Source organism: Phascolarctos cinereus, unplaced genomic scaffold, assembly GCF_003287225.1.
Source record: "Phascolarctos cinereus isolate Bilbo 61053 unplaced genomic scaffold, phaCin_HiC Scaffold_5;HRSCAF=322, whole genome shotgun sequence".
In the NCBI taxonomy this organism is placed as follows: Eukaryota; Metazoa; Chordata; class Mammalia; order Diprotodontia; family Phascolarctidae; genus Phascolarctos; species Phascolarctos cinereus.
In genome coordinates this window covers 35,404,655-35,432,460 of record NW_027555958.1, presented here as the reverse complement: position 1 = coordinate 35,432,460, position 27,806 = coordinate 35,404,655, and the positions used below count along the sequence as shown (strand labels likewise).

At 45.7% G+C, this 27,806-nt stretch overlaps 1 protein-coding gene across 1 annotated transcript in view; it reads left to right on the top strand.

Moving 5' to 3' along the window:
- The window catches only part of KSR1 (kinase suppressor of ras 1), a 218,096-nt gene that overhangs the window by 137,029 nt on the left and 53,261 nt on the right, over positions 1-27,806 (top strand). Inside the window, 4 exon segments of the mRNA XM_020963178.2 lie at positions 17,365-17,512; positions 19,483-19,779; positions 19,782-19,956; positions 26,308-26,312. Coding sequence (XP_020818837.2) covers positions 17,365-17,512; positions 19,483-19,779; positions 19,782-19,956; positions 26,308-26,312 — 625 coding nt within the window.

The window sequence follows — 27,806 nt, the reverse complement described above, 5'->3', positions numbered from 1 at the left end:
GCCACCCAGCTGCCATGTTTCTCCTCCCTGCGTCACCTCTTCAGCTAGAGGCTGAATGACCATTTATTAGGTATGTTACAGTGGGGCTTCCTTTCCAGGATGGCCTGGGCTAGCTAGGCTTTCTATGATAACCTAATTGCTATCTATGGTTACCAGCTCCCCGATTTTCCTGGTTTGATTTTAATCAATCCAGCAGGCACTTATTAAGTGCTTTTTGTGGACATACCAGGTGCTGAGGATGTAAGAGCAAAAGGCAAAAAACAAACCAGGTCCTTCTCTCCTGGAGCTCACCTTTTCCTGCAGGATCCCACATTTAAACATGGCTGTGTCATTTGTAATGTGTAAACATGGACGTGTAAATGTAAACATGAAAAATGTAGTTTGAGAAGGGAGAGAGGACTAGCAACTGAGGGGGTCAGGGAAGGCTTCCTAGTAGGAGGCAAGACTTGAGCTGAGCCTTGAAGGAAGTTTAGGATTCCAAGAGTGAGGCAAAAAGAAAACTGTCCAGCCCGAGACCACATAGGCAGCCTGTAGCAGACCGGCTGAGTTCCAAGCCCAGGTCCCTTTCGCTCCAGAATCAGGAGGGAGACTGAGCCTCAGTTTCCTCATCTGTCATTATTCTTAGTCCTTTGTGCTGGCGCGTCCCCCCCCCCCCACAGTGAGCCAAGGATAGAGAGAGAGCAGATGGCCCGGCTTCTTTCTCATTTGTCCAGAAGGGCCATCACTGCTCATGTACCTTCTCGAGAATCAGTCTAATCCTGCTGATTTCCTCTGAGATCCCCATTCTGAGGGGGTGCTGCTGGGGGTGTGAGAGTGGGCTGGTGAGGGGACATAGAACAATCATTTATTATGGGCCTACTGTATGCTCTGCATGTTCCAGGACAGATGTTTATTATGGGCCTACTGTATGCTCTGCATGTTCCAGGACAGATGTTTATTATGGGCCTACTGTATGCTCTGCATGTTCGATGACAGATGTTTATTATGGGCCTACTGTATGCTCTGTATGTTCTAGGACAGATGTTTATTATGGGCCTACTGTATGCTCTGCATGTTCGAGGACAGATGTTTATTATGGGCCTACTGTATGCTCTGTATGTTTGAGGACAGACATTTATTATGGGCCTACTGTATGCTTGTATGTTTGAGGACAGATATTTATTATGGGCCTACTGTATGTTCTGGGACCATAGAGTCTAGAGAGAAACGGGGCTAAGTTTAGACAATATCCAGTTCAGCTCTTTGCTAGAGGCAACAAGATGGCTCAGAATATAGGGCCCAGAGTCAGGAAGTTGTTTATTCGTTTTCAGTCATGTCTGACTCTTTGTGACCCCATTCGGGGTTTTCTTGGCAAAGATCCTGGCTTGTCATTTCCTTCTCCAGCACATTTTACAGGTGAGGAAACTGAGGCCCAAAGTGGGGAAGGCACTTAGCCCGAGTCATGCAGATAATAACCGAGTTTCGTGGGTTTGGAGCTGAGAGTGACTAGAACGCCATCTACCTCAACCCCTGATTTTACAGATGAGGAACGTTGTGAGGTTAAGGGACTGCCTAGGATTTGCACCCTGGTCTTCCTGACTTCCAGGCCTTTGCCCCATGCTCCCTGGCCTGCGGCCTGTTTTTCTCTTTTCTATTTGACCCGCTGTTTGCAGAAGCCCTGGCCTTGGGCAAATCTGCAGCATATTCTTTTCAGTGGCAAAGGGAGTTCCCCTTCTTGGAGTCCCTGCACCAGTGAAGCGGGCCAAAGACAGGGAAACCCCTAGGCAGAACAAACAGCCAAACCATCTGTGCCCCGGGCCCTTTATCTGCTGGGTAAATTCTGTGTCTTCTTGGTGACCACACATCGATAGCCTTCATCCCCAGCTGGGGCGGGCCATGAGGGACTGGGGTGTTGTATGAAGAGCTTCAGCAAAGGCAGAAGAGGCTGATTTTTACTTCTGTGGGCAAGGTAAGTGGTAGTGGTGAAGGGAGCAGGGCAGGCCTGATGGGCCTTCTGGCAGAAGGCGGGCATGGAGTCTGGGTAGGCTCTGTCCAGGGTTCTGGCCTCAGCCAGTTTGGGACAGACAGACCTCACAAAAACCCCCCACTGCCTGCTCTTCACCAAAGCTATTGGATTTCTTCAGAAAAGCATACGGTCAGAGATGTAGAGCTAGAAGGGACCTCCCAAGGGTCATCTGGTCCTACTTTACACAGGAGAAAACTGACTTGCCCAAGGTCACCCAGCTATGATGTATCAGATAAGGGATTTGAACCCAGGTTTCTGTCTCCTATGACATGCCACCCTTCCACTTATTGTTGTATGCTGAAGTGTGATTCTGTGGGTGATGGAAACTCCCTCAGCCAATGAAAACCCCAATTTGCTATACAATTTGTGGTCTTAGGGGGCTGCCAAGGGCAGCAGAAGGTGAGACTCACACCCAAATCTTCCTGACCTGGAAGCTAGCTCTTTCTCTACTGTGCCAGGGTACACCTTTATTTATTGCCGTGTTTCTGTGTGGTGCTGCCCCACTGAAAATGTAAGCTCCTTGAAGGAAGGGCTGGTTTTCATTTTGTTTGTGTAGTGCTGCCCCACCCCCACCCCACCTCCCACTGCCAAGTGTAATGCCCTGCATATAGTAGGTGATTAATAAATACTTGTTGAATGACAAGGAAGGTTGACTATGGGACCCAAGCTCTAGCTCCTACCATGTTGCCTTCTTGTTTGACCTGAGGCAAGAAAATTAAGCTTCCTGCTTGAGTCCTTATTTTCCCCATGTGTAAAATGGGGAAGATAATTCCTCTGACCCACCTTTCCCTCTGGGGCATCCTTGAGGATACATTCCATAGCTGGCCTCTACAGCCAGGCTGTACTTGCTGGGGATGGTAACTGCCAAGGGAATGACATTTCTGATCCATCCACAGGTGTGGCCTCGGGAAAGCAGCCCCAGTATTCTTGTGCCTTGCCTCTTCTGGGCTCCGAATGTGGCCTCATGTCTCAGGCTTTGCTTTCAGGGTAGAGGATGCAGCCCTCATGTCTGGAGACAGGCAAGTGTGGGGCAGAGGGAGGCTTGTATGGTGCTGCCTGGTTTAGACAAGGCAGAAGAGCGGAGCTGCTATCTGCCGTGGATCTCTGAGGGCATTATCTGCTGCAGAGATCTTCATGTGATTAGTAGAGGCCTCCTACTTCCTTCTTCATGCCAGTGTCAAGGGTTTTGGGGCTGCCATCCTCCACTGCTGGGCTCGGTGATGCCACAGATGGCTCTCTGCCTGCCCTGCTGGCTGGGCTTCTGGGGAGACTTGTCAGGCCCTTTCATGATCTGCAAGAGAGCAAGCTAAACATTTAAAAAAATAACTTTTAGATTATCTGCTGTGTTTTTTTCTGGGTCTGACTCTTTCTCAGTTCCTGTTTCTTTCTTATTCTAGGTCTCTCTCTCTCTCTTCTCTCTCTCTCTCTCTCTCTCTCTCTCTCTCTCTCTTCTCTCTTCTCTCTCTCTTCTCTCTTCTCTCTTCTCTCTTCTCTCTTCTCTCTTCTCTCTTCTCTCTTCTCTCTTCTCTCTTCTCTCTTCTCTCTTCTCTCTTCTCTCTTTTCTCTTCTCTCTTCTCTCTTCTCTCTCTCTCTCTCCCCCCTCTCTCCTCTCCTACTTCCTGCCCCCATCTCTCTTCTCTCTTTCTCTCTCTCTGTGTCTTTCTGTCTTTCTATCTCTCCTTCCTTCTCCTCTTTCTCTTTCTTTCTTTCTTTCTTTCTTTCTTTCTTTCTTTCTTTCTTTCTTTCTCTGTCTCTCTTTCTTTCTTTCTTTCTTTCTTTCTTTTCTTTCTTTCTTTCTTTCTTTCTTTCTTTCTTTCTTTCTCTGTCTCTCTCTTTCTTTCTTTCTTTCTTTCTTCCTTTCTTTCTTTCTTTCTTTCTTTCTTTCTTTCTTTCTTTCTTTCTTTTCTTTCTTTCTCTATCTCTCTCTTTCTCTTTCTTTCTTTCTCTGTCTCTCTCTCCTCTCTGTCTCTATCTCTCTGTTTCTCTCTCTGTCTCTCCTCTCTGTTTCTCACCATCTCTGTTTCTCTCTGTCTGTCTTCCCCCACCCTCCTTCCTCACTCTTTCTGTCTCTCTCCCTCCTTCTCCTTTGCCTTCTATCTCCCCTCTGGGGAGCAGCTGGTGAGTGGCACAGTGGGTAGAGCACTGGCCCTAGAATCAGGAAGACCTGAGTTCTAGAGGCCCTTCCATCTCTACTGCTCTGACTGTGCCTAGTAGTGCACAGGGTGTTGCACTTGGAGTCAGGAAGAGCTGAGTTCATATCCTGCCTCTGACACTTCCCAGGTGTGTGATCATAGCCAAGTTACTAACCCTCTCTCAATCTCTGTTTCCTGATTTGTAAAATGAGGGGGTTGTATTTGATGATCTCAGCATCCCTTCTGGCTCTAAGTCTATGGTCCTGTGAACTTGGGGGAAGGGAAAGGGGGAGATTTCAGCAGGGAAGAGGAGACTGGAGAGGTTGACACCTGGAACATCTCCATCGGACACTATTTATATTGGAGTCCCAGCTGGTTAGAGTTTGTGTTATTGAGAAGAAAGGCACATGAGGGCTAAGGGCCCTTTGCAGCCTTGCCAGATGAAGGTCTGGGGGGTTTCAAGCAGAGGAATTTCACTGTCATGAGAAGAACACAATAGGCACAGTCCCAGACAGAGAAGTGGGCAGAGAATTCAGCCTCCCCTGACTCCCTGGGCAAGGCTAGCCACTCCAAGGAATTCAGGCTAACACCTAACTAATAACCCAAGTGTGGGCTAACTTGGGGTATTCAACAGAGTGCTGGCTTGGGTGCCAGAATTTCCTGACTCTGAATCTCACCTGCCTTTCCATGAAGCCTTCTCTGATTTTCTTTCTCCTTCCTTCCTTCCTTCCTTCCTTCCTTCCTTCCTTCCTTCCTTCCTTCCTTCCTTCCTTCCTTCCTTCCTTCCTTCCTTCCTTCCTTCCTTCCTTCCTTCCTCTCTCCCTTCGTCCCTTCCTTCCTCTCTCCCTTCCTTTCTTCCTTCCTCTCTCCTTTCCCTCCTTCCCTCCTTCCTTCCTTCCTTCCTTCCTTCCTTCCTTCCTTCCTTCCTTCCTTCCTTCCTTCCTTCCTTCCTTCCTTCCTTCCTTCCTTCCTCTCTCCCTTCCTTCCCTCTTTCCTCTCTTCCTCCCTCCATCCCTCCATTCTTCCTTTCTTTTTCCCTCCCTCCTTTGGCCATAGCTCTGTGGAAGAGCACAGTAGAAAGAACATTGGATTTGGCCTCTAAAGGCTCTCTCAGAGTGTTTGCTTCTTTATCTGTAAAATGGCGATAACACCTCTGGCACCTACTTGAGTAATTTGTGAGGCTCAAATGAGATGGTGTTTGTAAACTTTATTGGGCTGATATCTGTGTCACTCCTGTGTATCAGCTTCCCTCCCACCCTTGCCACTCCCAGTGAATCAGGGGCACAAATGTGGGCATCTACTTCACAGTCACAAAACCCGTGGAGCCAAAGCTCAATAAATGTCTTCTCATGTACAAACTGCACTTAGTAAGACAAAAGCCTTTATTTAACCTGGCAAACCATTAGCCTTGGGAACTGATGGCTGAACAGAAGTACAATGCTTGAATTTGCTTCCATTTTGTTCTCCCTCTAAACATTAGCCAGTGATCTTAAGGATATCTGAGTGTGAAATAGGATTCTAGGTCTAGAGCTGGCAGGGACTTGAGAGGTTCTCTAGTCCAATGTCTTCATTTTACCCAGTAGACGTGGCGGTGACTCGTTCAGACAGCCACCAGCATTTGAATCCTGGTGATTCCCAGCTCCCCTTTCCCTAGAAGGCATGGTTGATGAGTGTACAAGGGAACATTTGTCAGAGTCAGCGGATCATAGATTTAAAACTCAAAGGAAGCTTAGAAACCAGATTAGCCGACTCCTTTATTTCTGGAGGAGTAAACTGAGAACTAGAGATGGGGGGAGGGGGAGGTCATAGATTCGAAGTGGCAGAGCTGAGATTACAAGTAGTAAACTGGCAGAACCTGGGTCATCTGTTTCCAAATCCAGTTTCCAGGGCACCGTTGATACCTGCCTGTTGGTGTTTATACAGACATAAGCACACATGCTAAATCTTTCTCTGTTTTGCTGCTCTCTCCTTGCCCACCTGTTTGGCATGCAAAGACGATGACTATGATGTCTGTGACCTTTGTTCAGGTCATTGCTGTAGCTTCCTAAGTATAGGTCCTAGTGTCAGAGACAGCTCTGCTAAGAGTCTCAGGCTGGCAAAATTAAGAGCCGGTTCGATACTTGACCCAACCTACCCTTGTCACTCCTTGCACTAACCTGGTCCTAGCCTGTGACTTCTTCTCCTCCTTTCTCCTGTTTCTCCTCCACATCCTATTCACAATTTAAAAACAATTTAAATGCAAAAGCAGAGCTGAAAATGGATTTTATTTGCATTTTGGCAGAGTCCTTTGAGCAGCATAGAAATAACTGAGCTTAGAAAATAATTGGCAAGACTTTTTAATGAAAGGAAGAAGTTGGTTAGATGGTTTGTTTTCTTTACTTATCCCCAGGGCATCAGACATGAGGTGGACTTTTCTCTGGCCACCCTCCCTGCTTTCTCCCTCAATTCCCCTCACTTTGGTGGTAGACTCTAGCATGTCTCATGAAATCTCAGGATCTCAATCAATTCCACCCTCACCCTCACCATGGAGCTGGTACTATGAGGCTTCTCTGCTTCAATTGATTTTGACTTAATTATTTAGTATATTATTTTCACATCATGCATTATAAAGCTGATTTGAATCTCTGTTTGGTATTGTCTGCCCCAGATGCCAAAATTGCTACTTTATGGCTCTGACAAAGATACTGACATTGACTAGATGAGCAAATGGCAGCTGGGAGGGCTCGTGTTCTGTGTGTGTGGGAAATGCTGTTAAAATTGTTTACCCAACATCCCTCCTCGGTCCCTGCCTACCTTAGCATCTAGGCTTCTGCTAAACCTGAGGTCATGCCTTTGGAGTTTGAGAGGGGCTAAAAATTATGTGACATAAAGGTCCTAGAAGTAGAACCAGAAAGGATCCCAGAGTACATCTTGTCCAACCTCATTAAAATTTTAACTGATTTATATATTTTTTGTTTTTATGTTACCTAAATTTTCCCCTGTATCCTTCCTTTCCCCCCTTCCCGTAGACCTGTCCATCATAACAAAGACTTTTTTTAAAAGAGAAAAGAAAGACAGAAAAAAGAAGAAAAAATCAGCAAAACTGATCAATACTCTTATTATTTTACCTTCTGAAAATAAAATTTTATTGATATATCTTGTTTTTTTATTAGCTATGTGATGAATGAAAAGTCCACGAGACATAATTTCTGGGTAATTAATAATCAATTTATAAATTATGGCTAGCAAATAATTAATAAAATGAGCACAGTGGGAACTCTCAGAATCCAAGGAGGAACTTTGGGGGGGTTACTGGAAGAGTGGGTGTTCCCAAATGGCAGAATCAACTCTGATTCGTTAACAATTGATGAGAGAATGAATATTATAATGAGGGGTATGCTTATTCTAATGAGGGGCTAGACACACACACACACACACACACACACACACACACAGAGGCACACCTGCGTAAGTGACTCTGATTATATCATTCTTGGACAAAGAGACTCATCTCTACCCAGACCACCCCATCTTGGCAATGTAGACAAAAGGATTTATTCTTCGCCCAGTTTTACCTAAGTAGAACAATGGTCTTTCATTTCTTCATCTTCCAAGTTAGACTAGATGACCTCTAAGGTTGGACGAGATGACCTCTAAGGTCCCTTCCAGCTCTAAATCTGTGATACTTCCATTCTCTCTTATGTAACTTTATGCCTTGGGAGTAATTCCTTTATATTGGGGTTACTGGAATCAAGATGCCCAATTGACCCTCCCTCAAAGAGAGTCCTTTTTGTTCTGCCCAAACCAACTATGTAGGGATTGAGATTCTTGGATTTAAAGCCAATTTGTTGCTTTGTATTTTAATCCGTAAATATTTATTAAACACCTACTGTATGTAGAGCACTTTACTGGGAGCTAGGGGCACTAAGCAGTTTAGCTAAAAGAGTTTAGTAGGAGAATCAGACTCATTGAAAGTATTTCCCTCAGCCCACCGTAATTCCTGGTATGGGGTGAGTATTCAATAAATACTTAGTAAATTGAATATAAAACTAATATAATGCAAGTATATTTTTTCTGGTTTTTAAAAAAATTTCAATTTTCTTTGGTTTTCAGGTTCACATTGAAATGAGATAATGTTTGTAAAGCACTTAACAGTGTCTGGTACACAGTTGGCACTGTATAAGTGCTTATCCTTTTCCTCTATTTTCTTCTCATCTTTTCCTTTTCCTCCATTGAGAAAGCAAGAAAAACAAAACCTGTCACAATTGCAAAAGGAAGTAGGTAACGTGTTTCATCAGGAATTCTCTGGAATTAAGAACTGATCAGAGTTCCTTAGTCTTTCAAGGTTAATGCAATTAGATGGAAGTCTAAAAACTGGTTTTGCATAAAGTTGGTGTTTTATAAAGTTGTGGAGGGGAAAGTGAAGGAGGAGGGGGATAGAGGAATGCTCATTACAACTAAGAAGACCGGGGAAGAGTTCACAGAAGATATGTCATTCGGTTGGCTGTGTGGCATACATCAAGTTCTTTAGGCCTCAGAGGTTGTTAGATGGGCTCAGGCTTGGTCAGACCAAGAGAGTTTCAAAGTTGGTAGGTACCTACCTGAGATGTCACTTCCCAGAGGTGGTGAAACTGGCTCACTCATCTCTTTCCATTTTCAGTATTATGAAGAAGAGTTGAAAGAAAATCACTTTTGACTCACAGATTTCTCCAGTGAGGGGGTTGGATTGGATAATTATTTCTCATATCCCTTCCAGTTCTGACATTCTGTGATTCACAGTTTCGTTACCCCTAGGCACAGGGCAAGTCCTCAGTGACAACTGAGCCTTCTCTTTTGGGGAAGAAGCAAATGTTCCTGCTCATCCCCCCCCTTCAGTCTGAAAGGGTCAGATGGTGTAGTTGAAAGAATGCTGGATTGAGGGTCAGAGGAAATGGGGTTCAAATCAAATTCGAGTAGTAACTTCTGTGGTCTTCCACAAGCCTCAGTTTCCTCATCTGTAAAATGGGGATAACAGCAGCACCTGCCTCCCAGGCTTGTTGTGAGGATCGAATTCAATGTTTGTATCGTTAGTGTTCTTGTTGAGTTGTATCCGACTTTATGTGACCTCGTGGACTTTCTCTTGGCAAAGACACTGGAGTGGGTTTGCCATCTCCTGCTCCACTGTGTCCCTGTTTTACAAATGAGGAACTGAGGCAAATAGAGGTTAAGTGACTTGCCCAGGGTCCCACAGCTAGTAAGAACCTCTGGTCGGATTTACACTCAGATATTCCTGACTCCAGGCCCAGCGTTCTATCTACTGCACCATCTACCTGCCCCTAATATGTGTACAGCATTCTGCAAGCCTTACAGCACTGTATAAATGCTACATAAAAAGTATTATATAATTATTATTAGTATCATTATCATTTGGGGTGTGTGAGGTGTTCAGGGGGGCAGTAGCCCTTCTGGTGTGAGGGCTTGCCGACAGAACCCTTTTCAGGGTCGCTCACCCACCTTTGGTGTCCACCTGTCACTGGACTCTCACCTGTGGCTTTAAGAAGCTCTAGCATGTACAGTAAGCCTCACCTGTTTCAGCAGACAAGCTGAACCAGGTTGAGGGTAACCTACAGGTCTCAAACCCGTCAGCGAGGTAGGGGATGTCCACTCCGAACACATGAAGACTTTTCTTGGCCAAATGGGTGGATGTGGACAGTTCATTCTGACACCCACGAGGGCAGCTCAGGCAGCCTCTGTGGAGGCTTAGGGCTTGGTCAGACATTGAAGACACCATCCTGCCACTGGCTTTGATGCCTCAGGAAGAGTGAGCGAGGCTGGTGACTTTGTGCAAATCTGCCTCACTTCAATCCGATTTATGCATCACTCGTGATGTCAAAAACAAAGGACGAACAGCATTATTATCATTATCATTATTGTAAATTGAATGCTAGGGACAGCCTAGACAGGTGGACAGAAGACCTAGCTTCTTGCCCTGGATCTCTTACTCCCAGTGTGATGTTTAATAAGATACTTTTCTTCTCTGGGGTAATTTCCTCAGCTATACAATAAGGAGGCTGCAGAGGACAGGAATCCATGTGTACATAGATATTTAAGGCAACAGTTTTTTGGTGGCAAAGGACTAGAAGCTAATGGGGGGCTCATCAGTTGGGGAGTGGCTGAACAAATATTGAACGGGGTGAAATATCACTGGGAAATCAGAAATTAGAAACCTGGGGAAGGAGATTTGCGTGGACCAGTGCTGAGGGAAGCGAGCAGAGCCTGGAGAATAATTTCTGTTGTAATGACAACACTGTAGAGATAGCTTTAGAAGACTTAAGAACAATGCTTAATGCAAGAACTGACTCTTGATTCCAGAGGCCCAATGATGGAATATGCCACTGTCCTCCTGACAGAGAGGTGATAGATTCAGGGTGCAGAAGAAGACCCACATTTTTGTATGTGGCCAGTGTGGGGTTTTTTTGTTGTCTTGATGATTCATATTTATTACAAGGGGTTTTGTTTTTGTTTCTGTTTTTCCAATGGCGAGGTGACAGAGAGAGAGAAAATAAATGCTTATTAATTTAAAAAAATTAAATTAATAAGCAAGAGTTTTATTGAGAGTTGAGCTACGTGATTGACGTGCAGGGGTTATTTCTAGTTTAAAAATTCTAAGGCATTCTAAAGTATAAAAGGAGTTGGAAGAAGGAGGGAGCATGGTGGCCTGGAGCAACTGGGGAAGGCTTCCTGGAGGAGGTTACAGTTGGCCCTCAAAGATACTAGGGGGTGAACTGGTTGGGGAAAGGGGGTGAGCAGGAAAAAGAGAAGCAGTAACACCCTCTTTAAGAATCAGTCGTCTTCATGTAGTGTTGTAAGTTTTCCTCTGAATTTTTTCCTCATTGTCTATGACCCAGTGAGGTAGGTAGTAGCAGTTTTATTATACCCATTCTGCAGATGAGCAAAGCAAGGTTCAGATAGATGAAGGGACACAACAATCATCGTGGGAATGTTATGCCACCGTTTGAAATTCGGGGCAAACCCAGAGGGTCTTCTGGCATGTCCCGGATCATACTGGCAGGCATTAAGTTTTTTCATTTCCTCCAGCTGAGTTCAGATCCTACCTTACTAGCCATGTAACTCTGGCCCAGGCTCTACCAGACTGAGCCTCAGTTTCCTCATCTGTAAAATGAGAGGGTTGAACTTGATCGTACCTTCCAGCTCTAAAGCTGTCATCCTGTGAAATGTCCCTCCCTTCTTTGCTGAGATGGGATACCGTGCGGAACGTTGCATCTACAGTCAGACTTGGTCGGTGTGTTATTTAGTTTTGCTAAACTTCCTTTTTTTTTCTTTTTAGTCACAAGGGCTAGCTGCCAGGGAAGGGAAGCAAACACCGATGTATTTGGAAATGAAGGCAATGGAAAAACAAAAGATATAATTTACATTTACATTTTTAAAATTCCTCCTTTCCTTTAAGAACCTCCGTGAAGCCTTCCTGGATTCAGCCTCTCACCAAATGTGATCTCTACCTTCTCCTGTTTCTCACTGCATTTTGTCTGGGCCTCTTGTTTCTCCTTATCGTATTCTGCCTTGTATCACATCACATCCTACCTTATCTATGTATATTCCTTACCTTTTCCTCCCCTGATGAGACCAGAAGTTCCTTGAGAATAGGCAACGGACATTTCTGATCTTCCCATCTTAGCCCTTAGAACAGTGAGCGCCACGTCTAATGTTGCATTCTTGATCGGGATGGGGAACCTGCAGCCTTGAGGTCACGTGTGGCCCTCTAGGTCCTCAAGTGTGGCCCCTTGGATTCTGCACTTGAGGACCTAGAGGGCCACACGTGGCCTTGGGGTCACAGGTTCCCCACCCCTGTAACCAGATAAATGCTGTTTAATTGGGTGTTGACCAGCTATTGATTTACCCTTTCCCCATGGACCATCTCAGGGAGGAAGGATGATTACAGGTAAGGGTGAAGGGATATTGGAGAGGAGGGGGCATTTTTCCTACCTTTTGATAGAAGACCATCATCACTCTTGTAAACCTTGTAGTCTTGGTGGGACTGTTTAGAGCAAGACTTGGCTCCCTCGACACTTCCCCACCTCTGCTCCATGGGAAGGTAGAACAGATGTGAATAACTCACTTTAATGAGGTGGAGACTGTGCCCTCAGAGCTGATTCTATTGAGGAAAGTAGCTGCTCATGGCACCGTCTTTTTATTTATTTTATTTTATATATGGCATTTTATTTTTACCCCTAATTACGTACATTTAAATTTTTATTTATTTATTTTTAATTTTCAACATTCACTTCCATAAACTTTTCAGTTTTAAATCTTCTCCCTCTCCTTCCCCACCTCCCTCCCCAAGATGGTGTGCAATCTGATATAAGCTTTACATATACATTCTTATTAAACATATTTTCACATTAGTGATGTTGTAAGGAAGAATTAGAACCAATAGGAGGAACCATAAGAAAGAGGAAACAAAACAAACCAGAAGAGAAAAAAATAGCAAATAGTAGCTTTGATCAGCATTCACTCTCCATAGTTCTTTCTCTGAATGTGGATAGCATTTTCCATCATGAAAACTTTTGGAATTGTATTCGATCCTTGCATTGCTGAGAAGGTCAAAGTCTATCAAAGTTAGTCATCACACAACGTGGCTGTTACTATGTACAATGTTCTCCTGGTTCTGCTCACTTCACTTAGCATCAGTCCATACAAGTCTTTCCAGGTTTTTCTGAAGTCTGCCTGCTCATCATTTCTTATAGCACAATAGTATTCCATTACATTCATATACCACAACTTGTTCAGCCATTTCCCAATTGATGGGCATCCCTTCAATTTACAATTCTTTGCCACCACAGAAAGAGCTGCTACAAATATTTTGTACATGTGGGTCCTTTTCCAATTTTTATGATCTCTTTGGGGTACAGCCCTAGAAGTGGTATTGCTGGGTCAAAGGGTGTGCACATTTTTATAGCCTTTTGGGCATAGTTCCAAATTGCTCTCCAAAATGGTTGGATCAGTTCACAACTCTACCAACAATGGATTAATGTTCCAATTTTCCCACATCTTCTCCAACATTTATCATTTTCCTGTTTTGTCACGTTGGCCAATCTGATAGGTGCAATGTGGTACCTCAGAGTTGTTTCGATTTGCATTTCTCTAATCAATAGTGATTTAGAGCATTTTTTCATAAAGACTATAGATAGCTTTAATTTCTTCTTCTGAAAACTACCTATTCATATCCTTTGACCATTTATCAGTTGGGGAATGACATATTCTTATAAATTTGACTCAGTTCTCATATATTTTAGAAATGAGGCCCTTATCAGAGACATTGGTTGTAAAAATTCTTTCCCAGGTTTCTGCTTCCCTCCTCATCTTGGTTGCATTGGCTTTGTTTGTACAAAAACTCTTCAATTTAGTGTAATCAAAATTATCCATTTTGCATTTTGTAATGTTCTCTGTCTCCTGTTTGGTCATGAATTCTTCTGTTCTCTCATGGAACCTTCTTAGTGTAGGCTATTGTGCCTTTTGCAGCCTTGTAGAACCACAGAATTTCAGTCAAAAGGACCCCAGCAACCACCCCTCCCCCCAAACACTCCCTTTAACAGCATACTGAACAAGTCTTTGTTTGATGGTCCCCAGCAAAGGGGAACCTGCCTCATCATTCCACTTTTGCCCAGCTCTGACTGCCGGTGGGCCAGTTCTTGCATCAAGCCCATATCTGTCCTGGCCTCGCTTCCAGCAGCTCTGTTTCTCATTCTGTCCTCTGGGGCTAAGCAGAAAAATCTTTTCTTAGATTAGGAGTTCTTAACCTGGGGTCTGATAGATTTCAAGGCAGGGGACCGTGAACTTGGATGGGAAAAAAATGACATTTTTCTTTTTACTAACCTCTAACTGAAACGTACCATTTCTATTAATTATGTAAAAACTTGCTTTTGAAAAGGTTTAGCAGACTTCACCAGACTGTGAAAGGGGTTCACGGTGATGAAAAGGTTAAGAATCCCTAGCTTAGATGAAGAACATTTCCAGAAATTTTGAAGCCATAGAAAACATGTTTGTGTTTTTTCCCCTTGGGGAGAAAATGAAAAGTCGTTTTAGCAAAATTTTGAAATAAATATGGCATTTAAACAGAATTATCCTGTTTGGTTCCCTGTTGGCTCAGGGGTAGAAATTGGATTCTGAAAAGTGTAAATGATTCATAAATGACATTGTGTGTTCAGTGGCGTTAACTTCAAAGCATAGTTTGTTTGGGTGGTGGTGACAAATATGCTAATTGAATTTACTTTGGAATATTAAAATTTTTTTTTTGGTTGGCAGTATAGCTGCTGGAGACAGATTTATTGAATACACTGAGCATCTCTTAGTTTCTGTGATTTTAGAAGAAACAGGTAAAATGGGAGTGGAAAAAACCATCATCGTGGTAGTTCATTAGGGGAAGATGCCTCTGTTTTCCAGGCATAGTTTCCACCATGGTATGGGGGCAGGTATGTGGTACAATGAGGAGAGTGCCAGATGGGAGTCAGAGAGACTCATCTTCCTGAGCCTCAGACACTTACTAGCTATATGACCCTGGGCAAGTCACTTAACCGTGTCTGTTTCCGTTTCCTCATCTGTAAAATGAGCTGGAGAAGGAAATGGCAAACCGCTCCAGTACCTTTGCCAGGAAAACCCCAAATGGTTTCACAAAGAGTCAGACATGAATGAAACAATCGAACAACAATCTAGCAAGCCCTTACTGAAAAGGCACTTAACAAGAAAAGAAATGTCAAGTGGGCAGTTTGGCTCAAATCACCAGTTATTAACCACTTGCTTTGTGCCAGGCACTCAGAGTTTCTGTGGGGATATAAAGGCACAAATGACACAAATCTTGTCCTCAAGGAGTTTACATTCTATGGGGGGAGGGTGTAGTTCCCACGTAGACAGATAAATAAATAAATAAATAAATAAATACTAAATACAGAGTTGTTTGAGGAAGAAGGGCAAATACCAAGAAATTGCTGGGATAAGTGGTATCTGAGCTGAATGTTGAAGGGAAGGTGGAGATTCTAGGAAGCGGAGGTGAGGCAAGTGGGCATGCTAGGAATAGTGGCCTTCTGTACAAGTGGTGGGAGATGATGTCATGTATAGAGAACAGAAGTAGACCAATTTGGCCAGAATAGGGAGTGCATGAAAGGGAGTAACAGAAAATAAAAAGCAAGTCCTTCCTACCAAAGTCTTTGGCATTGGTTTATTAGCAGAAATGGATATGATTTTTTTGGTATAGTTATGATACTAAAAAAGATATCTTACCAACTGCTTTGCTACTGAATCCTAAGGACCATAGGACTTTTCCATCTGACCTGTAGCAGAAATCATCCATATGTGTTGTCTTCCTCATCAGAATGTGAGCTACTTGAGAAGAGGGACTTTCTCTGCTTTTCACTTTCCACTTAGCACATTCATAGATCCTGATTGAGACTTCCAGAGGTAAAGTGAGCTATCTAGGTAGGCAAGCAGTGGCTTGCTTGGGATTCAGTCCCAGGTCAGTAATAAAGTCAATCAGTAAGCATTTATTAAGTGCTTACTGTGTGCCAGGAACTGTGCTGAGAGCTGATCTCTCCTGACTCCAAATCCAGTGATCTTTCAGCTACATACTTTAACTATAGACTGCTGGAGTTAGAAAGAGCCAGAGAGGTCAGCTACCCCATCCCCTCTTCCATTTTACAGATGAGGAAACTGAGCTTGTCTGAGGTGTGATGGCCAGCAAGTTTATTTCCATCAATTTCTCAGACTTGAGGAAATGGAAAATTGGCTAGCATGGCAAGCTAGCTTTTCTCCCATATCATAGGTTAATAACAGCTGGCATTTATGGAGCATTTTGTCATTTGAGCTTCACACCAACATTTTGGAGTAGGTGTTACAGATAGCAGCATTCCCATTCTACAGGGAGGGATACTGGTACAGAGGTTAAAGGTTTTGGTCATGTTCACATGGTAAGGAAGTGTCAAAGATGGCACTTGAACCTAGGCCCTTCAAAGTCTAGGACTAACACCCTCTCCCTTATGCCATCTTGGTTTCTTGGTTTAAGAAACATTTTGAAAGAGCTGGTTTTTTTTTCTGTACCCATGGAGAATGGAGGATGCTGAAGACAAGCTGAGTCAGAGGCCATGGGGATTACAGGCTGCCATGTTGCAGGATGGTTGTCTCTGGCTGAATCCCCAGCCACAGGCTTGGAGCAGACCCCAAAATGGTCTCCTTGGTGCCTAAGAGAATGTTAGTTACTGTTGGAGAGCCCCCATTCCCAGCCTGATGACCTGACATGGGCTGCTGGTCTTGTCCTCTGGTTACGGGGACCTGGAAAGGTGGCAGAGAGAAGAGATTTGGAAGGCTTTGAATGCCTGAGGTTGAAGAGCTTGAAATGGCAGCAAAAATAATTTGTATTTGATCCTAGATGTACTTGGAAGCCATTGGAGTTTGGATAGGACAGTGACATGGTCAGATGTGTGCTTTAGGAAAATCACTTTGGCAGCTGATTAGAGGATGGACTGAAAGAAGATAGAGGGGCATCAGTAAGGAGACTATTGCAATAGTCCAGCTGAGGAGCAATGGTTCCTTGAACCAAGGTGGCAGCTTTGGTGGTGGAGTTTGGAGTGGAGAGAAGAGTGGATGAGAGATGTGGAGATAGGAATTCTGGGTCTTGTGATGCCAACCCAGCTCCCTTTGCATGGCGCCAGATGGACTGCATGAAATATCTTTACCATTTTTTACTTTAGCTTAATAATTTTATCTTTCTTAAAATTAAAAAAAATTCATATTCTAACAAGTTTACTTTTCAAGGGGGGGAAAATGGACGTGGGAAATGAGGGGAAATATCCCCCAACTTCTCCCCCCCACCCCCAACCATTGGTTTTTCTTCCCCCACCCATCACCCTGTTGGGCCTTCACCCTTCTGTTTCAGCTGCTGTTTTCTGGAGAAAGTAGGCGTGGAGGGGGGGGTGGTACAGAGTTCTCTGTCTGCTTCCACAGACAGGCAGCTGCTTCTAGGAAGGGGCCAACTTAGCTACCAGCTGCCATTGCCACTCAGCACCGTTGGACAGCCAGAGGGAGGGGAAGTTCATCCTTCGGTCTCTGGTGACCCACCCTTTTTTCGTGGGGTTGTGACTCTCTGGAGCTGGTGGTGGCAGTCAGAAGGGCATCCCCTCCATGCCCCCAGGCTGCCCGGGAGACGTGTCTGGCCACACACAGACCCTCCCTCTCTCTGTCTCTCTTCTTGCCCTCTCCCAGAAGATCTCCGGGGAGCTCACGCTGGATGCTCTGCTGGAGATGAACGAGACGAAGGTGAAGGAGACCATGAGGCATTGTGGTGCCAGTGCCGATGAGGTCAGCCGCGTACATTACGCCCTCTCCTGCTTCCGGAAGGTGACCGGCTTAGGTAGGGTTTCCTTTGCCTTTCCGAGGTGGGCCTGTGACTCCCGTTCTCCCCAGCCACCTCCCCCCTTCTGTGGTTCCTGGACGAGGATGGGCCCGGGACAGGCAAGCTTGGGGCTCTCTTAAAGGGTCAGAGCCTGCTCCCTGCTGCCCCACGGCGAGGACCAGGGTGGCAGAGACAATGAGATCTGACTCAGCGTCTCACTTGTCTTTGGATTGGAAACCACCAGGGACTTTTTTTCCTGGGGCGGGGGTGGGGGAAGTGCTAGGAGTGGGGCAGGGTGGGTGGAGGGGGTAAACAGACCAAGTTCCAGTTCAGAGAGAGTTCTGTCTGGGAAGTTTGGGGTCCTGTTGTCTTTGAAGGCTTGAGCTCATGATTTATCATAGGACTGTAATCTCAGATCTGGAAGGGATCTCAGAGGCCATCTAGCCCTACTCCTCCCTTTTACAGATGAGGAAACTGAGGCCAGGGAGGGGGAGTGACTTGCCCAACTTCACAGCGGGTAGTAAGTGGCAGAACCAGGATTTGAACCCAGGTCCTCTGACTCCAAGTCATGTCCGTCCATCTGTCTTCCTGTCTGTCTGTCTGTCTTCCTGTTTCTTTATTTACTTAACCTGAACTAATCTTTTGTAGACTCTTATGAACGATTTTTTTTTCACCTCTGGAGATCATCTGTGCTGACCTTTAATACTTAGACCAAGGAACTTCTCCCCCGGTCCACTGGCTGTGTGCTCAGGGAACTCGTGTCCCCATTTTACAGATAAGGAGGCTGAGGCTCAGCAAGGTGAATTACCTTGCCCCAGGGTCACATGGGGAGACACTGTGCTACAGTGGGAAGAGGTCTGGATTTAGAGTCACAGGGCCTGAGTTCGAATCCTGACTTTGTCACATACAACTTGTGTGATCCTGGGCAAGGCACTTCCCTCTGTCTGGGTTTCTTCCTCTATAAAATGAGGAGGTTGGATGAAATAATATCTAAGGCCCCCTCCCGCTCTAGATTTATGATGTGTTCCAGCTGGCACTAAAGCCCAGACCTCCTACTCCTGTTTTAGGCCTTCTTCTTGCCCAAATTTCCACTTGGTGGAGGATGAGAGGCATCCTCTGCCTGTGGGCTGGAGGTGGCCCCACTTGGAGCTAAAGAGTATCTGAAAACCCTGGTTTTTCTGGCTTAGGATTCCACTTCTGACCGGGGTGCGTCGTGGGAGAGGTTGCAGCCAGCTCTCCTCCACCCTGCCCCGCGATGCTACATAAGGTTGGGTTGGTATGCCCGGCTTTTTCTGATGCACACGTATTCACAGGATGGGAAGATAGGTGTTTTAGAACTGCCATGGACCTTGGAAACCATTTGGTCCAACCCTCTCATTTCACAGAAAATAAAACTGAGGCCCAGAGAGTGGAAGTGACTTGTCTAAGGTCATGTCGCTAGTGAACGGTAGGGCTGGAATTCAAAGCCAGGCTTTCTGGCTCCAAATCCAGGGAGCTTTCTCCTGAGCCATGCCGTTCTCCCCACCCAGAGAAGTGGATGTATATCTTAGCTGTTAAAATATACCAAACTGTGGATAGGACGCTACAAGGCTGTTAAGTGAAGCCTGCCTTTTGAGATTTGAGTCTCTTAGGGGTGTATTTTGGCAGCTTAGGTTTTCTCAAAGCAAGGGTCCCCTGTGCCCAAGACACCCCCAGATTCCCTTTACTAACCTCTTACAGATCTGTCTTGGGGGTTCGCTTCCCTGCCTCCCCTCCATCCCCTCCCAAGCTCTGCTCAGCAGTCTGATTGGAGTGATGTAGTGGGGAGAGGCCTGGCTTCTAGTCCTGGTTCCAGTTTGCCTCGGATTTCCCGTGCGAGCCTGGCCGAGCTCCTACCCCTCCCTCAGCCTCCTCCTCGGTCAGATGACAGGGCTGGAGTGGATGGTAGCTGAGATGCTTTCCGACTCTGACATTCTATGGGTCTGTGATCTGACCCCATGGGCCCACAGGTGGGGAACCAAAGGATGAGCCTGCGTGGAGCCCGCTGGATGCCCGGCGCGAGAGTGGCTCGGGACCTCCCACGGACACCCTTTCCCCAGCTGGCTTGACCTGGACTCCTGGGGCCTCCCAGCTCAGTAAAGGCAACAGCAGCCAGCAGGCCCGCTCCGTCTCGGTGTCCGCCCTGCCCACGTCGGATGCTCTGTCCCAGGGCCAGGGCCTCTCTGCCTCTGGCGAGGGCCTCTCGGACAGTTACATCTCCCTGCATCACAGCGGGAGGCTCACCCCTCGGACCCCCACACAGCTTCATCACCCCCCCCCACCACGCCGCAGCTGCAACGACAGAACAAGCTGAAGGCCCCCCGGACGCCGCCCCCACCCAGCCGCAAAGTTTTCCAGTTACTTCCCAACTTCCCAGCGCTTACCAGGAGCAAATCCCATGAGTCCCAGCTTGGAAACAGAATCGATGAGGTGCCCTCCATCAAGTAAGTGTCTTGGGGTGGGGGCCTGAGGGCTAGCTGGGTGACCCTGGGCAAACGACTTAACCTCTCTGAGCTCAGTTTTCTTATCTTGAAAATGGGAATAATAATGTGTGCATTGCCCTTGCTACAGGGGGGTGAGAATGAAGCGATATGAGGGTCGCAGAGTGCCTTGTGCTCATGTCTTATAGCTTGTCACTGTTATTACTATTGGCTTACTGTATCTACCCCTCGTCTTCTTGAGAGTCTCATGAGTTTAGTTAAGAGGATTGATGGGTATTGGCTTAGATCAGGGGTCTAATTTGGAGTCAGTCAAAGGGCCACACTCGAGGACCTAGAGGTTCCCCACTCCTGGCTTAGATGTCACTTCTGAATCAGAGCCCCAAGCCTTTCTGTACCTAAATTTCCAATCTGTAAAATGGGGTTGTTCCCTAGGTCACTAAGTAGGTGGAGAGCCTTGGTTTGTGCTCTTGGGTTCTTGTTGGCAGAGATCTGGATAATATTCCTTCTTCTACTACTAAGAACTAATATGGATACAGCAAAGCGCCTTACAAATCTCTCATGAGGTTCTCACAACAACCCTGGGAGATAAAGGCTGTTATTGTCACTATTTATAGATGAGGAAACGGAGGCAGACAGAGAGAGGATAAGTGACTTGCCCAGGGTTGTACAGCTTGTAAGTGTCTGAGGCTGCATTTGAACTCAGGCCCTCCTAAGTCCCAGTCCAGTGCTTTATCCATCCACTGAGCTGCCTTGTTAGGATGTCAAAGCCAGATAAGTTTTGAACATCTCTCCAGAAAGGGGGTGAGTGGGTTAGAATTCCTATCCAGTCAGCAAATACGGGCATTTCTCCTCCTGATCCCTGGAGGATAATAGTTGCTTCTGGGCCCCGCTGATCTTTGGCCAGAAAGGAGATTCGTGAGAGCTGTTAGCCCACCCTTCCTCCTCAAAGGGTCTCCCCTGATGCTCACCCTTTCTGCTCCTCAGATACGTCAAGGTTAGCCTCTCACACTAGTGGGCGACACCAAGGGTCTCCAGTCCCAGGGAGGGCACTTTCTTACTGGGTCTTGAATTCAGGTAGAGGAATAGATTTTCACAGTAGGGCCATGCCTTTCTGACTTTCTCTACTCCCCTCCCTCAATTCAATATAAAATTTAGCAAACATTTGTTAAATACCTACTGTGTGCAATGCACTGTTCTAGAAGGTAGACAAGATGCAAAGTAGAGATTAGAGAGGGCCCCTGCCCTCTTACAGCTGATACAGTCTAGGGGCAGACCTAGACAGTAAATGATGGTTACAAGTGAATACTCAGAGACCTGTGTTTTCAGCAGCCTGAGGTTTTCCCAGTGTGGGATCTCCCTCCCCCAATACAGGTCACCACCTTTCTTTGACCAAATAGGTGAGTCCTAGGAAGTTGCCTGATGTATATAGAGATTTGGGATTTATATTGACATATACGGTAATACAAAATGATATGTAAATACCTGAATCATTTTGCCCCGAGTTTTCTTCCTCTCTCCTCTAGAGAAGGGGGTTAGGGGTCCATTTGGGCCAGCCTTGCTGCCGTGGGATCAGGGGTGCACATTGATGTCCGTGTCCTTTCACATTTGAGGCCGGCAGCATATGTTAAAGCCCGTTTTCTGTGGTGAGATAGACTGAGGTGCAGAAGAGAACCACAACCAAAGGCCAGAAGAAGCAGCAATGCAGGGTGTTGGTGGCCGTGACCACCAGGGGCGTCAGATACCATAAAGTGACGTGAACTTTGGAGCTGGAAGAAATCTCAGATCATTTAGCAACATCCTGTCATTCTGCAGATGGGGAAACCGAGGTCTCATGAAGGGGCAGTGCCCTGCTCAACACGAGAATAAAGCCAGCTCCACGTGTTAGCTTGGCCCTCGGCTCGACTTCTCCTGGCCTTTGGTTATGCTTCTGTTCTGTACCTCATTCTACCCCACTGTAGAAAATGGGCTTTGACATTTGAGTCCCAAACTCCTGCTGGCCTGGGATGTCAAATAAGAAAGGCTTTACAGCTTACTGAACACTTTCTGTTTAAAATAAAAAAAAAATATATATCTATATATATATATATATATATATATATATATATATATATATATATTATTTCTTCTCATATGAACGAACACCAAACAAAATGAATGTTTTCATATTTGTGGTTGACTCTTTGTGACCCTGTGGACCATAGCACACCAGTGCTGCCAATATCATGGCAAAGATATTGGAATGGTTTTCCGTTTCCTTCTCCAGATCATTTTACAAATGAGGAAACTGAGGCAAGACTTGTCCAGCTCACACAGCTACTAAAGACGGAGGCCAGATTTGAACTCCAGTCTTCCTAACTCCAGACCCAGCTCTCTATCCGCTGAGCCACCTAGCTGCCTATATTTTCACATACATGGGGGAACGGAAGGGGAAAATAGTTCATGAAACTGTGAATCTCCATTACATAGGTAGAGCTTTCTTTCTTTCTTTTTTTTGGTTTATGAGACAGTTGGGGTTAAGTGACTTGCCCAGAGTCACACAGCTAGTAAGTGTCAAGTGATCAAGTGTCTGAGGCTGGATTTGAACTCAGGTTCTCCTGACTCCAGAGCCAGTGCTCTATCCACTGCACCACCTCGCTGCCCCCTAGAGCTTGCTTTACACAGCTCTATTGGTATAACTCTGGGTGAGCTGATAATGCAAATATTAATAACTTTCATTATTAATGAGACCTAGGCTCCGAGAGACAATGAGCTGCCCACAATCACACAGCCAAGTCAGTAAGTATTTAAGAGATCCAAAGAAGTGCAAAGAGAGCTCCTGCCCTCAAGAAGCTTACGTTCTTTTTTTTTAAAATTTTTTTAAAGAAGCTTACATTCTAAAGGGGGAGATAATTAGGTAGATACAAGATATATAAAGAGCATATCTATATCTATATAAGATAGAGAGAAAAAAGATGGAAAGAGATAAATAGAAAGATGAATTGATAGAAAGAAATATAGGTAGGAAGATACATAGAAAAATAGAATGAAAGAGATTGAAAGATAGGTAAATAGAAAGAAAAATAGAATGAAAGATAGATATATTAAAAGATAGAAAGATAGGTAGATAGAAAGATGGGTAGATAGAAAAATAGAATGAAAGCTAGATAGATATATTAAAAGAGAGATAGGTAAATAGAAAGATAGAATGAAAGTTAGATTGATAGAAAGATAGGTAGACAGAAAAATAGAATGAAAGTTAGATAAAAAGCTAAATAGATATATAAAAAGATAGAATGATAGAAAGAAAGAAAGAAAGAAAGAAAGATAGAATGATAGATAGCTAGAAGGTAGAAGGTGACTTCTGGGAGGAGAAGTTATTTACAGCTGGTAGTCTGGGAAAGGCTTCCCAGAGCTGTGGGATTAGAGCCAAGTCTGGAAGGAAGCCAGGAGGCAAAGGTGAGGATGGAGGGCCCTCCAGGTGTGGAGCTGGGCTGCTCTGACCCTGGTCTCAGACTCTAATTCCACTCACCCAAGCTTCCTCCTGAAGGCCTGTGTCATCTTACACTGAGCAGGGTGGGGGAGAGTCCTGGAGTACAGGACTTCCTTCTGAGCAACTGGGGGGAAGAAGAGCCAACCCAAGCTAGGGAGGGAACCCCAACTTACTCTTAGTGCTTGTTACTGACAGTTGCTCGGTAGGTCAGAAAGCTAAGTAAACACAGTAAATGGAGAAATGAGTCAATTAGAGTGCTCCTTATTAAAGGTGTGGCTAAGTTGAGAGCAGGAGCTCTTACTGTGAGGGCGTGGACATATCCTGGGTCTGAGATGGCCCCAGTTGGCATGATTTTGCAGTGCCCTTGCAGAGACCAAGCTGTGTCCTGAGGGAGGGGTGCATGCCGCCCAGGAGAGCCCAGGCGGGATCCTGGTCTAAGGGAATTCTCACAAGTCAACTGATTTGTGCTTCTGCCATCTCTGGGACCCAGGGAGGGTTAGCTGTGATTCTCGCTATCTTAAAGTCACAGAGAATAATTAAAACCTTAGATTAGAAAATGGGAAATGGCTGGCCTCAGAGTCCAGAAGACTTAGGTTCGAGAGCTCCATCTGACCTATACTGTCTATGTGACCTTGGGCAAGTCACTTAACATGTGAGGCCTCAGGGTTAAGTCTTGAAGACAGTGACTGGCAGGTTAGTTCCTATCTGAACCAGCGGAGGAAGCTTCCTACTTGGAGCTCACTAAGTCGATGAAGCGACAGGACCAGTTTTTTAATACACACACCCACGTACCCCCACATACCATGTATGTATATACACATGCACACACTTATACATGTGTGCACACACATAGAAATGTGTATGTATTATATACATACACATATATGGAAGCACCTAAGTGGTGCGCTGGATAGAGCACCAGGCTTGAGGTAAGGAAAACCTGAATTCAAATCTGGCCTCAGACACTTAGTGTGACCCTGGGCAAATTACTTAACCCTCTTTGCCTCAGTTTCCTCAAGTGTAAAACGAGTTGGAGAAGGAAATAGCAAACCACTCCAGGATCTTTGCCAAGAAAACCCAAAAAGGGGACATGAAGAGTCTGATACAACTGAAAATGATTAAGCAGCGACAAGAATTTAGCTTGATATAGGGGTTTTCAGAATATGGTCTGGGTTCCCCTGAGGGTTCCCAAGACCCTGTGGGTGCATCTGAAAGGTCTAAACACTTTTCATACTGAGATTTTTTAATCTCTAATACAGTCATTTAATATAGCTCTATCCCACGTAAATGAAATGGGATCCTCAATCATGTTTAAGAGTGTGGGGGGGGGGGGAGTGGCTAGGTGGTGCCATAGTGCACAGGGCCTGGAGTCAGGAAGACTTCATCCTGAGTTCAAATCTGGCCTCCGACACTTACTAGCTGGGTGACCCTGAGCAAGTCACTTAACCCTGTTTGCCTCAGTTTTCCTCATCTGTCAAATGAGCTGGACAATGATACTGCTCCAGTATCTCTGCCAAGAACACCCCAAATGGGGTCATGAAGAGTCAGACGTGACTGAACAACAGAAGGAGTCCTGAGAACTACTCTAGGGCGTAGGACTAGTAAGGTACAGGTTGTGGAAAGGGCTCCAGCCCTGGAATCAGAGGCCCTGGGTTCAGATCCTGTCTGCTCCTTCCTACCCCTGTGGCCGTGGGCAAGGCCCTCCAGCTCCCTGGAGCCCAGATTCCTCTTCTATAAAATGAAGGGGTTGGATTAGACGTCCTGGTGGGGAGGGCCTCGGGCTGGGGATCTGTGGCCTTATGACTTAGAAGACCTTGGTTCAAATTCTGCCCAACCCTGGGACAGTTGCTTAATGTTTCCTCATCTTTCAATGGGGATGATGCTTGTTGTACCCACCTCATCAAACTGTTGTGAAAATCCCAAGAGGCACACTGTGGCCGTAGCAGTTTGTGAACTTTGAAGCCTTTAGAAATGTCAGTGCTTGGTGTAGAGCCAGCTTGACAGGGTATCCCGACAGTTTTAGTGCCGCTTCCGGCTTGTGGGACAGCGTGCATGCTTTTTAAAATATTTTCTCTTTTATCAATCAACAAATATATTTTGAGTGCCTGTTGAATACAAGCTTCTGGGGGGTGGGGATACAAAGAAGTTAGAGCTGTGATCCCTGTTATCAGTGATCTCGGGGAGCCAAGACAAGGCCCGTGTTAGGTAATCAATCAATCAGTCAATGAGTCCTATTCTGTTGTGTGCCAGGTGTTGTCCTGAGTGCTGGGGATACAAATTAACCAAAAAAGGGAACAAACATTTATTTTTAGCACCTGCTGTTTGCCAGGGCCTGGGGATAGAGATCCATCACTCAACAGATGCTTAGTAAGTGCTTACTGTGTGCCTGGTATTGTGGTAGACACTGGCGGAGTGTTTGCTGTACTGAGGGAGACCACGTGTGCCTAGAAATGTGTGTATAGAATCAAGGTACACAAATAAATACATCCAAGGGCAGCCGCCATGTTTGAGTGTAATATAAAGGGTACAGTGGTCTAGGAGCTGAGAAAAGTAAGAGATCCCTCTGGGCTGGTATAGGCTGAGAGGTCTTCCTAGAGGACATGACATTTAATTAAGCCAGACCTTGAAAGAGGAACAGGGATTATAAGAGGCAGCAATGGATGACTTTCTAGGATCTTCCTATTCAAATCTCTTCTTTAAAACTGAGCTGGGAGCTGGCAGATCTTGCCAAGGGGACACGGCCAGACTGACTTCCAGCTCTAGCCTAGAACCTCTCCAGAGGTGGAATTTTCTAGAAACCAGCTGTCTCCCTTCTGCTGCTTGCCTCGCTTTGTGACCTTGAGCCAAAGTGCTGACGCATTCTCTCTTTCTCTTTTCTCCTCTAGGTTTGGTAAGAGAGTTCACTTTGCCCATGATGAGTGCATATGTTTCCTCGGGGGCGGGACAGCATCATCCTCTCCCACACTGGGGCTGCAATGCTGGGGCCCTCCTTCCTTCATCCGTCTTTGGAGCCTGGAAACAATGATGTGGCCAGATGTGTTTTGAAATAGCTGGGGGCTCTGAAACGAGTGGAATTCGGCTGCGGCGACATCTCGGAGAGGGCTTGTGGGCCCCAGAGAGCCCACAGCGGTGTGATGTGTGCTCTGTGTTCACTGTGCTCCCTCGAGCGCACACGTCTTCTCTGAAATTCGGATTCTTTCTTTATTTGCCGTGAAGCAGCTGGGTTTTGGAGGAGGGGAGGGGCTGGCTGGAAGCTTGCAGAGCTGCTACTGATTACATACAGGTGGATGAGGGCATCTTGCTGGGGAGACCAGCCTCAGTCTTCTAACTCTCTCAGTTGCTCCCCCCTCCCTTGCCAGGTCATTTTTGCCTTTATCCCAGAGCTGGCTTCTTGGACCTCCTTCCCTTTCCTGAAAGGGAAGCGTCTCACAGGCACAAAAGCCATGCTTTACCCAGTCATCCAAGAACCAGTTCAATCCAGAGGCATTCACCAAGCATGTACCATATGCCTAGCCTAGTTCTCTCTGTTATTATTCAAAAAGAGACCAGCTTCCTCAAGCAGGGTGTAATGGAAAGTGTTCTAGACCCAGAGTCAGGAAGGACCCAGCTTTAGATTCGAATGCTACTAGCCCAGACCCTTTTCCTAGCCATGTGACCATGGGCAAGTCACTTAGCCCCTCTTGGCCTCCATTTCCAATGTCTTTGGAATAGAGACAATAATAATACCCCGGCTCTTCCTTCCCAGGGTTTTGGGGAGGCAGCAGGATATTTTAAGATTAAAAATGCTAGAGGCAGATCATGGGATCCTAGTTCTGGAGCTAGCAGGGAGCTCAGAGGTTGTCTGCTTCAACCCCCTCATTTTGCAAAGGAGGAAACTGAGGTGTAGGGAAGTAACTTGCCCAAGGTCACACAGAAAGTAAGCATCAGGTGGGATTTGGAACATGCCCTCTGTGGGCAGCTAGGTGGCTCAGTGGATAGAGCACCAGCCCTGAAGTCAGGAGGACCTGAGTTCAAATCTGACCTCAGACCAAACACTTGACACTTACCAGCTGTGAGACCCTGTGCAAGTCACTTAACCCCAATTGCCTAAAAAAAAAAAAAGAAACGAAACATACCCTCTGAAGTACTCTTTGCAAATGTTAAAAGCAGCTATAGAAGTGGAATTATTACTACTATTATTATTATTAATGTAGTCCAGCCACCCCTAATTTGCCTTAATAACCTGTTATCACTAGGTCTTTAAAACAAAACCACTAGTATCTACAGCTTTCTTCTTAAGAAGTCTAGTGCAGAAGCAATCAGCCACCATGGCCTTTTCCTCACCAGCCTAAGGTTTATGGATTTTATCAGTGGAGTGGGGAGACAGAAAGGTTTGGGAGTATGT